Consider the following 11,683-nt stretch of genomic DNA (forward strand, 5'->3'; position numbering starts at 1 on the left):
GCAGGTATTGTGGTCTATGCAAACATGCCTCCTTGTAAAAAAGGTGTCAGTTTTGTTGCCAGATAGAAGGGTAAAAAACCAATTATATTTTTTACTGGCAAATGAGGTTCCAATGGTGACACCATCGTCGTCGTCGTTGTCGTCTTCCGCAGGTTCATGCTGCCCGACGACCCGCTGGGCCGTGACGGCCCCACTCTGGAGAACTTCCTGCGCAAGGTGCCGGTGCCGACGCAGAACAAGCGCGTGCCGTGCCCCTACGGCAAGAAGTGCACCTTCGGCAACAAGTGCAAGTACTCGCATCCGGAGCGCGCCAACCAGATCCAACTGTCCGTGGCCGACGAGCTGAGGGCAGCTGCCGGGCAGCAGCAGCAGCAGGAGGCGGCGGGGGTGGTGGGGGTGGTGGGGGCGGCGGAAGCAACGTCGGAGGGCAGGGGGGCGCCGGCGGGCAGCCCGTCGCGTGCCGGCGCTCGCTCGCACAGGAAGGAGGCCGAGGTCCAGCATCAGAGCGGCAAGCCGCCGGGAAAGCCGTTTCCCGCCCACCACCACCAGCAGCAGCAGCAGCATCAGCCGCCGCCGACGACGCCGTCGAAGGCGCAGCAGCTTCAGCCGAGTCAGCTCGCCGTCCCGCAGCTCCAGAATCAGCCGGCGCACGGGTACCACCACCACCACCAGCAGCAGCAACAGCAGCAGCAACAGCAGCTGCAGCTGCAGCAGCAGCACCAGCTGCAGCTGCTACAGCAGCAGACGAGGGCCGGCACGGCGGCTGCGGTGGGCGTGTGGGGAGCGCTCGACTGGCCGGAGGGGGGCGAGGAGTGCTCGCAGCAGGACTCGGGGTACAACTCGCTGCGCCAGCTCTCTGCAGCGTCGCAGGATGGCGCCGCCACGCTGCCGTCCGCCCCCACCGGCGGCGGCGGCGCAGGCGTCGTGTACGGCGCGGGCTGCTACTCCGACCCCGGCATCGCGAGCGACCCCTCGCCGGGGCAGTACCGCCAGACGCAGTACTACCAGCACGACGCGTACGCCGTGCAGGGCCCCTCGAAGCTGCCCCCGCATCACCCTCCCCCGCACCCTTCGCATCAACAGCATCACGCCAATCATCAACAGCATCTTCACCCTAATCAGCAGCATCATCATCAGCAGCAGCAGCAGCTTCATCAGCATGCTCACCATGGCAGCCATGGAGCTCCGTTCAACCCGGCCGCTGCGGCAGAAGGGCAGCTCGCGGCGACATTCCCGGGAGGCAGCGGCGCGTACCGTCCCGATCTCCCGTACGGCGCTCCGTGCAGCTGCTGCGTCCACTTCCCAGCTCAGAAGCAGCAGCAGCAGGTGCAGCAGCAGCTGGCGCCAGGTGCGTTCATGTCCGACGGCTTCCTGTACGACAGCGGCTCGAGCGTGCCGCTGCCGCAGCCCAACTCGTGGCACGGGCCGCTGGGCCAGCCGGCGGCGGCGGCGGCGTACCGCTCGCTCTACCCGCAGCACTCGTCACACCCGCCGGCGCACCACCACCACCACCAGCAGCAGCAGCAGCAGCCGTACCACAACCACCACCAGCAGCAGCAGCAGCGGTACCAGCCGCGACACTACCCGCCCAACGCTCAGTCGGCGCCGTTTCAGAACGCCGCGGTGGGCGGTGGCGACGATGGAGCCACGGAGCAGCTGCGGGCGCAGGTTTACCGGAACCTGTGCGGAGTCTTCCCGCAGCCCGTGGTGGAGCGCGTGATGGCGATGCACCCCCACGTCACGGATTCGCAGGAACTGGCGACGTACTGCGTCAAGATGAAGGCCTTGCCGCCCCCGCCGGCGGTGGCCGCCCCCATGCAGCCGCCCAGGTCCTACTAGGCCGGGCGGCACGGTGGCGCACCGCTGGGCAAAGGACGACGGGCCTCTGGGTTGGGCTGCCCCCCCCCCCCCCCCGCCTGGCCAGCAACGAGTTGGCACCGTTGGGAGTGCGATTGTAGGCGAAGAGCGTGGGGACGCATTTTGTAGGAATTTTACTGCGGGTGTTTGTTGTTGTCGTTGTTGTTGTTATACGAGTCGCTCTCGAGCGTTCGTCTTCCAGTGCTCGCAACCAAAAGCAGCGGGCCCCTGTCCGCTGAAGCATTATTGCGGCGCGCATTCTCTCTTCTCTGTTCTCGTGCTTGATTTGGGCGACCTCTTGACCTCGACGACAGCGCAGGGTCCTGTCCTGTGGCAGGTGTCACGTGCTCGCCAAGGTTGCGTTCGGTTGTCGCGAAAGCGGCGGCTACGAGAGGTTAACTCGCTCGCCTGGTATGCAGGAGGTCGTGGGTTCGATACCGACATTGATGCCTGCTGCTGTTTATTTAGAGTTTGCGTGTCTCTCTCATCATCATCACGGTGGCTAGGAGATGTTAACTACCTCGCCTGGTCTACAGGAGGTCCTGGGTTTGATCCCAAACCTCCTGACGCCTGCTGCGTGTTTTTTCTCCGGGCCGTCTAGTTTTTCCCCTCCACATTCAGAATCAACGTGCGTATAAATGTCGACACGATGATAAGCCACTTCGTCGAGCTAACCTTTGTGACAGCCAGGGTCGTTTTTGAGAAAATAGCCACACCGTGGCTCGGTGGGGGCCTTGCAGCGGGTCAAATAAAAGTCGCGGTGGTAGTCGCGCTGTGAACGCCTGCCGGTGGCTTTCGCAACACGGCCGCGTCCAGCGCATAGCCGCGTAATCGCTGACGCGCGATTGCATAACGCTAATCGATCGTCGCGCTCGGGCAGCGGATAACCGAACTCCATCCCCGCCCCCAGCGCCCCCCCCCCCTCGCGTGCCCCCCGCCCATGCCCCTACCTCCACCCCCGTGTGCAGCATTGGGTGGTTCTCAACGCAAGCGAAGCTTGGTTCGAGCAAAGGAGCCCGATTCTGCTGCTCCGTTAAACCAATGCGAGCGAAACTGACCGCTGATGAAACCAACGAATGTCGAATCCGGTCTGGAGTTTGCACGTGTTGTACCGATGGTTCAAGCGAACCTCACCGCTGATGAAAGAACGAATGTGGAAACTGGTGCAGAGCCTTGCACGTATTGTACCGATGGTTCAAGCGAATCTTACCGCTGATGAAACAATGAATGTGGCAAGCGGTCCAGAGCCTTGCATGTATTGTACCGATGCGAGCCTGACCGCTGACGAGACAACGGATGTCGAAACTGGTGCAGAGTTTTGGTTCGTGCTGAAGCAGCAGTGTGTGCTGCCGGTGACAAGATGCGCTCTCAGAAGGGCCGTGTGGCTGACGGGATGTGTGAACGAAAAAAAAAACAATGTATATTCACTTTGTGCTCGTACGTGTGGAGAAACGCATGGGGAAAGAAGAGGCGTTATTTATTTATCTTGCAAACGTACACGCAGGGTGATTGTGTTCGTGAATGGACTTGTGGCGCTTTCTTTTCGATTGTTTTAGGTTATAAACCAGAGTAGTTTATTGTAACTGTGGGATTAAAGAAGCATGCTAGGTTGTAACGTTACTGTGCGGTCATAAGCCATTAAGGGAGCGTAAGGTTTACCGTAACCTAACGAGACAGTCGCCAACATTGCTGGCATTATCAAACAACTATCACCGTCGTCGTCATCATCCACTGCTGGATGAAGGCTTCCTCATGCTGTTGGAGCGGGTGAGCGAGCAATTGCAGGGCTGTGCCTTTGCCTTTTGCCCATTGAATCGGTGCTCTGCCGAATGTTTGGCGGAGTAGATGACCGTGTGCCCCGTCACGTGACTCACAGCCCCATCATGTGACCTTCGCGCCCCCGTCATGTGATTTTCGCGGCCCGGTCACGTGACCGTCGTGGCCCCGTCACGTGAGAGTCACGACCTCGTCACGTCCTCATGACGTGGTCAGCGTGCCCCGTCATGTGACAGTCACATTTCCGTCACGCCCTCGTCACGTCCTCATGACGTGACCGCGTGCCCCGTCACGTGACAGTTACGACCCCGTCACATGCGTCAGAAGCATTACCGGACTCCGGGGTCGTCGAGTTGCGAAGATGCACGAAGACTCCCGTGGGTCCGTCGGGCTTGCGACGGGCGAACTGCTGTTGAAGAACTTCTGAGCGAAGCATTTTTTTTAAGTTCTGAAAAGTGTAAAAAAAACACGAGGCAACAAATATGCTAACTGCAATCACAGTTCCGTCGCGGAAAACCCGAGGGGCGTGACCACGGCGACATGTCACGGTGCGCGTCGCCAGCGTAGAATGCCGCGTTTGTCGTAACGGTGAAACGTCTAGAAATCCAACGCGCCCGCATGCTCGGACGAGACGAGGCCATTGTGACGTTTCTTTTGCGCAAACAAAGAAACCCCTTTGGGAGGAGTAACCCTACTCAAAGTCAATTGTAGGTCCTATGACCAACTAACTATTCCTGTATGGATAATCGTATTAAAACACATCCAGTGGAACGTGGACTTTTATTTGTGTGCGTTTTTTCTTAACCAACCGTGTCTGTCGCAATCTAAGTGTTGTATTTATACAAGTAGGAACAACAGTTCCACACTGCCCACCAGGGATTATGTGTCTGTCGTGCATAGCCCCTCCCAAACATGTAGTACGCTCCCGGATTGGTTGAAGTGCGTCACGTGACCGCGAGCTTTCTGTCGTGCACGAATGCGCTGTCCAACCAAGTCCCTACCTGCCCACTCCGAAGGAACGTGTTATAGAGAGAGCGCCCTTCACCCGAGGCGCTTGACACGGCTTACAAAGCGGTGAGCCAGAGTGTAATGATGGAGTTGACGGGGGCATTGCTACAAGGGTTGGGGAAAGAGTGACGGCGAGAGAGGGGTCCTTTGGGATCGCGAAAGGGGACGGGAGGGACGGGAAGGAGTGGAGGGGCGAGGGGAGGCACGCGGAAGGGATTCGACGATGGTGAAGAGGTGAGGATTTAAGAGAGGAATGGAAGGAGGTTAAGGAGGGGTACTTAATGTACTTGGGCAGTGTTAGGTCTGTGGTGCAGTGTTGAGTCTATGGGCAGTGTTAATCTATGGTGCAGTGTTAAGTCTTTGGTGCAGTGTTGAGTCTACGGTGCAGTGTTGAGTGGGCAATGGTGTTGAGTCTATGGGCAGTGTTGAGTCTGGTGCAGTATTGAGTCTGTGGGCAGTGTTGAGTCTATGGGCAGTGTTGAGTCTGGTGCAGTATTGAGTCTGTGGGCAGTGTTGAGTCTATGGGCAGTGTTGAGTCTACGGTGCAGTGTTGAGTGGGCAATGGTGTTGAGTCTATGGGCAGTGTTGAGTCTACGGTGCAGTGTTGAGTGGGCAATGGTGTTGAGTCTATGGGCGGTGTTGAGTCTGGTGCAGTATTGAGTCTGTGGGCAGTATTGAGTCTATGGTGAGCATTGCGCCTATGGGCAGTGTTGCTCAATATACAGGGGAAGTTGATTCCAGTGGAGATGTGCAAGGAGGGAGGACCGAACACGGGGACTGGGCACAGGGAGACACAGAGACAGAGAGGCAGAGGGACAGAGAGAGAGAGAGACTGAGACAGAAAGACAGAGGGACTTTTGACTTTTAAAGCAACTTTTATTGCCGCAAGCAGCAACAGCACTGGAGGCGATTCCGATACGAAATATACAGTCACCAGAAAACAAATAAACTATAAATCCATGCACTGTGGGCTAAATGCGCCACGCACAACACGAAAGAAAAGTCACGTGGCGGTGGTGGTCATCGCGCACGCCACGGTGACGAGCGAGCGCTTCAGAAGGTGAACACCACGAGGGTGCCGTCCACGCTGGTGCAGAGAGGGGCTTTTCGGGCTCCCCAGCGTTTGAAGAAGACACTCCTCACATCACCGGCATGTGTGTGGTACATGGCGTGCTCCAGCCGGATTCGTGCCTTGAGCAGGCCTCTGAACACTGGAAGCAGCACAGAGCAGCCGTCAGTGTCACCTTGCAGCATCTTTTTCCTCGTTCTGTACACCGCCATCTTCGCCTGAGCACAGAGAGCGACTGAGAGACAGACAGAGAGAGAGGGACAGAGAGAGACAGACAGCGAGAGAAGACTGGGAACGAAGAGGACGAGAGGGGACATGGAAGGAGATGAAGAGAGGCGAGGTGAGGGTAAGAAGGCCACGGAGAGATTTAAGAACTAACCACCGTCCATAGTGGAGTGGAGGGGGGCGGGGGGGCTCCCCACTGTGTGGAGGGACCGAGAGAAAGAGGGTGGGGGGGGGGGGGGGCATGGAAGGAGATGAGAGGCGCGTGGCCACGTGTCCAGGAATCCATTTTGCGAGCGTTGCAGACTTTTGAAGAGGGCTAAGAGCTTTAGACCAGAGGTCGCAACCGGGTACCCGATACCCGTACCCTACCCAATACCCGGCTACCCGTACCCGGCCAGGTACGGGTACCCGTTTGCGACCTTGGTGCGGCCGCGTACGGGTACAGGTAGACCGTGAGTCACTGGTGAGTCACCGTTTGTCACTCATTTCGGGTAGGGTACGGGTCGGGAATCAAAACCCGTTTGCGACGTCTGCTTTAGACTACGAAGCTCGACGCTGTGGTGGGCGTCGAGGGGGGGGGGGGGGTAGATGTTGGGGTCGTGCTCATTACACACGAAGCGCTCGCTACAAATGAACCACGATGATTTTGCTGATCTGGTAAAGGAGCATAAACCATCACCACGCCAACTCCCGGGCATTCTGGCAGCAGTGGCTATCGAACAATGGCGGTGGTCACCGATCATCGCGCGGCGCTTTCGAAAGCGCTTCTGCGGCCGTCTGGAATGCTCTTCCTTACCGATATTACGACGTTGTGGAGCTATGCACTGTTAAACAATCATCTAGATTGACACTTTCATTTCTCCACAATTGCTTGTTGTGGTGTTTAGTTGTCCTTCCCAGCACGGTTGGCTACGTACGGTGCGAAAGAAGTTCAACATGTGTAATGAATTGGGACTGCAAATGTATCACTTCTTATAGCAAGTTGATTGTATTATTGGTTCTTTCGGTAAAGTCACGTAGAAGGGAAGTAATAACATAATAAAAATAAAACATAATAAAATAATTCTCACGACGTTTCGGCCACAACGCAAGCAGCCGTCCTCAGGTGAAGACCAGGTCTGTCGAGGAGACAGCGTCTGAATGAAACACCACCACGCTTGGAGCGTCTATTTAAGCTGTCAGGAAAGCTTAAAATCGAAATTTAAGTTGATTGTCCTCCCTAGCAACGTCCAGTGGCCACCACCAGCCAACTCCAATCCCATGGTGAAAAGCACAATAGGCGTTTTACCCCCCTCTGGCAATCAAACAGGAGTTGTGTTAAGATGTTCAAACACCCAATAGATGATGCACGGTTTGCAATGCATCAAGGCACGGCATTAACCGCCAAAACATTAAAACAAATATTATATAGTATCAGAGCATTCTCTTTGGCTATTTCGCTAAAGTCACGCAGGTATAAAATAACAAATTAAATCACGACGTTTCGGGCGCAACACAAGCGTCCGTCATCAGGTGGGACAACCACAGCAAGAAACAATTGCTGAAGTGGGCAAAATGGCTGCTGCAACAAGAGGCTATATAAATATGCAAAATTCCTCTTGATATGCAAATTATTTTGTCAAGGCGCTCTTCCCCCTCCAACCCAGCTTAAATATACGCTGCCAAGCCTGGTGGTGTTCATTCAGACGCTGTCTTTCCGACAGACCTGTTCTTCACCTGAGGACGGCTGCTTGCGTTGTGGCCGAAACGTCGTGAAAATAATTTAATTATGTTTTATTTTTATTATTTTATTATTTCCCTTCTACGTGACTTTACCGAAAGAACCAAGAAGATGAATCCCTGCATCACGAAAGCTTTAAATCGAAATTTAAGAGGCTATATAAGTAAGAGACGGGGGGCGAAGCCAGGGTGGAGCGATAGAGAGGAGGGTGTAGATTAGGGGGAGTGGGGTGCTGCAAGTACAACACAATGCCGGGGCTGGGAAGTAAGCGTGGCTGGGGGTAGGAGGCTGAAGAAAACTGGTGATGCGGATATGAAGGAAACTATAACGCAGTTTAGGTTTTACCTGGTTAATAACATCCTTAATATCAGAGCATGTTTTCTTATTGTTCATACTTTGATAACGGACGGTCATCGACTTACGAACACAATTCGTTCTTGAGACCCGTCGTAAGTCGAACTGTTCGTAAGTCGGAAAACAGTAATTTACTGTGTTTAAATGCCCACACAGGTACACACAAGCACTCACTCCCAGCATGAGGCAGACTCATTTACATCTCGCGGAGTATCGCTGAGCTGAACAAAAAATTGTCCCGCGGATCAATTAGCAAGGTGAGAGATTTCGCGTTTTAAGTCGATTTAAAAAACAACAAATCTTTCATGGAAGCTGGTTCGTAAGTGCGGGTGTTCGTATGTGTGTGTGTTCGTAAGTGTGGGTGTTCGTAAGTGTGGGTGGTGTTCGTAAGTGTGGGTTGTTTGTAAGTCCGGGTGTTGTTCGTAAGTGTGGGTTGTTTGTAAGTGGGGGTGTTGTTCGTAAGTGTGGGTTGTTTGTAAGTGTGGGTTGTTTGTAAGTGTGGGTTGTTTGTAAGTGTGGGTGTTCGTAAATACGGGTGGTGTTCGAAAGTCGGGTTGTTTGTAAGTGCGGATTGTTCATAAGTGCGGGTTGTTCTTAAGTGCGAGTTGTGTTCGTAAGTGCGGATTGTTCATAAGTGCGGGTGTGCGTAAGTGCTTGTGTTTGTCCGTACGGATTGTTCGTAAGTGCGGGTGTTTGTAAGTGTGGGTGGTGTGCGTAAGTGCGGGTTCATAAGTGAGGGTGCTCGTCAGTGGGGGTTGTTCGTAAGTGAGGGTGTTCGTAAGGCGGGGACTGCCTGGACTGGCAAACAAAGGTCCCGTCATACCACTCCCCTGCCTTCCCTCTCCCCAGGGCCCCCTCCTCCCTTTTCATCCTCCTCGTCCCCCTCTATCATCTCCGCACATCCCCTTCGAACCCGGTGGTTTTTCTTCTTAACCTGGGGTGGTGTTCGTAAGTTAAGGTGGTGTTCGTAAGTTAAGGTGGTGTTCGTAAGTGCGGGTGTTGTTCGTAAGTGGACATGGCCAGATTTTTGTTTAGAAGGTAAATAATCGAAACACAAATTAAGCACGTTTCATCAAACCCTATTCATGCACGTTAAACATTCGTAAACGATTCAGAACCAAGGTTGCAGTAAAGGGTAATTAACACAGGGCTTAACCAATCCCTCTGGATGGCTTAGTCAACGGTGACCCCGCTTTGCCTCTTTCAAATCTCCCTGCCATCTCTCTCAAACCATTCAACCAAATCACCATCGACGCGAGCCACATCATCACCATCGCATCTCTCCTCGATGCAGTAGCGACCTCTTGTGGAGGTTGCGATATCCACCTCATTCACCCCACCACCTTGTCCGATACAAAAGAGATCGCACGTCGTTGAAGCTATCACACTGGTCAACAACAAAAACAACATTTTTTTCTGGCCTGGACTTTTGCAGCTGTTCTAGACTAATTTCAGGGTGCTGATTCCAAATCTGATCTCAGATTTGCTCTATCACATCTCATTTTTATGCTATCGGCATACCCCATTTTCATTGATTTTACCCGAAATTAACTGTCACTTATGATTGCAAGTTGTTGCGAGTCAGTGACTGCTTTAGTGTTAAATATGGTGCTGTATTTTTAGGATAGTGTGTTTAAAATATCATTTTATGTAGATATCCACATTTATTTAATATTTTTCTTCTGCAGTTTTTATTGAAAATGAAATATTTGATATCTCAAAAACCTGATGTGATAGACAAAAAATGATGCCAGATTTGGAATCGGCATCCCAAAATTACCTTAAAACCGTTGGAATACCTTATGCCAGAAAAAGTGTGTTGACCAGTGTTATAATTATTGGTGATGGCCTGCCAGGAGTGGGGCCTTACACCTCGTAATATACAACACACAATAGTTTAGTTGCTACATCATAGGACCTCCTTTGCCAGTTCCAAAATATGATTAAAGGTTTTCCCCTTTTTTCTGGCAACAAAACAGTTGTGTTGAGATGTTAAAACACCAAACTGAAACCTTTTACAATGAATCATGTCTGTATTGACCAAAATTCTTGTGGTCAGATTGCAAACAAAAAACATACTCTAATAACACTGGTCAACACACTTTTTCTGGCATAAGGTATTCCAACGGTTTCAAGGTAATTTTGGGTGCTGATTCCAAATCTGGCATCAGTTTTTGTCTATCACATCAGGTTTTTGAGATATCAAATATTGCATTTTCAATAAAAACTGCAGAAGAAAAATATTAAATAAATGTGTATATCTACATAAAATGATATTATAAACACACTATCCTAAAAATACAGCACCATATTTTAACACTAAAGCAGTCACTGACTCGCAACAACTTGCAATCCTAAGTGACAGAGTTTATTTCGGGTAAAATCCATGAAAATGGGGTATGCCGATAGCGTAAAAATGAGATGTGATAGAGCAAATCTGAGATCAGATTTGGAATCAGCACCCTGAAATTAGTCTAGAACAGCTGCAAAAGTCCAGGCCAGAATTGTTTTTTTTTGTTGACAAGTGTAATCGGTCACATCAAGAAAAAAACTGCAGAAGTCAGCAGTTTGTTCTTGCTGTGGTTGTCCCATCTGATGACGATTGCTTGTGTTGCGATCGAAACGTCGTGCTCGATTATTTTTCTACCTACGTGACTTTACCGAAAGAACCAAAGACTATGGATTCCTGCAGTCACGAAAGCTTCAAATCAAGATTATACTCTGATAATCTATGCATTGTCTCTAAAACTGATTGGGCCACACCAGAGACAGCTTTCTTTTGAGCCTCGTCTCAAAACGGTGTTCGTCCAAAAGACGTAGACCAATCAGTTTCAATGACAATGCATATTATCAGAGTATAATAAAAGGGGTTTTCTCCTTTTTTCTGGCAACAAACTGAAACCTATTTACAAGGATTCATGTCTTCCATGACCACAATACTTGCAGTCTTGTGGCGTCATCTGGTCGATCACCAGTTGGGTCGAGGCTCAAAAGAAAGCTGTCTCTGGTGTGGACCAATCAGTTTCAAGGACAATGCATATTTTTTTCACCTGAGGACGGCTGCTTGTGTTGTGGCCGAAACGTCGTGAGAATTTTATTTTATTATGTTTTATTTTTATAATTTTATTATTTCCCTTCTACGTCACTTTACCGAAAGAACCAAGAAGACAATACATTTATTATTAGAGTATGTTTTTTGTTTGCATTTTGACTGCAAGTATTGTGGTTAATGCAGACATGAATCCTCGTAAAAAGGTTTCAGTTTTGTTGCCAGACAAAAGGGGGGAAACCCTATTATTATATTTTGGTACTGGCAAAGGAGGTCTAATGATGATGATGATATTATCAGAGTATTTTCGTTTGTTTGCATTCTGACCACAAGCATTGTGGTTAACGCAGACGTGATTCCTTCTAAAAGGTTTCTGTTTCGTGTTTTAACATCTCAACATGTATAAAGGTGTCAGTTTTTGTACCAGTTGAAAGGGTAAAAACCTACTACTATATTTTGCCACTGGTAAAGGAGGTCTCATAGTGTAAATGCTTACCCCGAGCTCTCAATACTCTGATAGTTCGCTGTCTTTAAGTTGAACGCCTTTAGGCGTCATCTGGTCCAATACCAATGGGGACTAGGCTCTAAGAAAAGCTGTCTCGGGTGTGGACCAATCAACTTCAAG

The 11,683-nt window shown here is 51.2% G+C and overlaps 1 protein-coding gene across 3 annotated transcripts in view; it reads left to right on the forward strand.

Annotated features, from left to right (window-relative positions):
• Positions 1-4,102, forward strand: part of LOC133356956 (probable ribonuclease ZC3H12B) — a 37,629-nt gene extending 33,527 nt beyond the window's left edge. For all 3 annotated transcript variants that reach the window (XM_061574678.1, XM_061574679.1, XM_061574677.1), the window contains exon 8: positions 153-4,102. In XM_061574678.1, the coding sequence (XP_061430662.1) occupies positions 153-1,839 (1,687 nt within the window). In that variant the 3' untranslated portion in view covers positions 1,840-4,102. The remainder of the gene's footprint in view (positions 1-152) is intronic.
• Positions 4,103-11,683: the final 7,581 nt, after the last annotated feature.

Source organism: Lethenteron reissneri, chromosome 56 (assembly GCF_015708825.2).
Source record: "Lethenteron reissneri isolate LAM-NWPU_2019-01 chromosome 56, ASM1570882v1, whole genome shotgun sequence".
In the NCBI taxonomy this organism is placed as follows: domain Eukaryota; kingdom Metazoa; phylum Chordata; class Hyperoartia; order Petromyzontiformes; family Petromyzontidae; genus Lethenteron; species Lethenteron reissneri.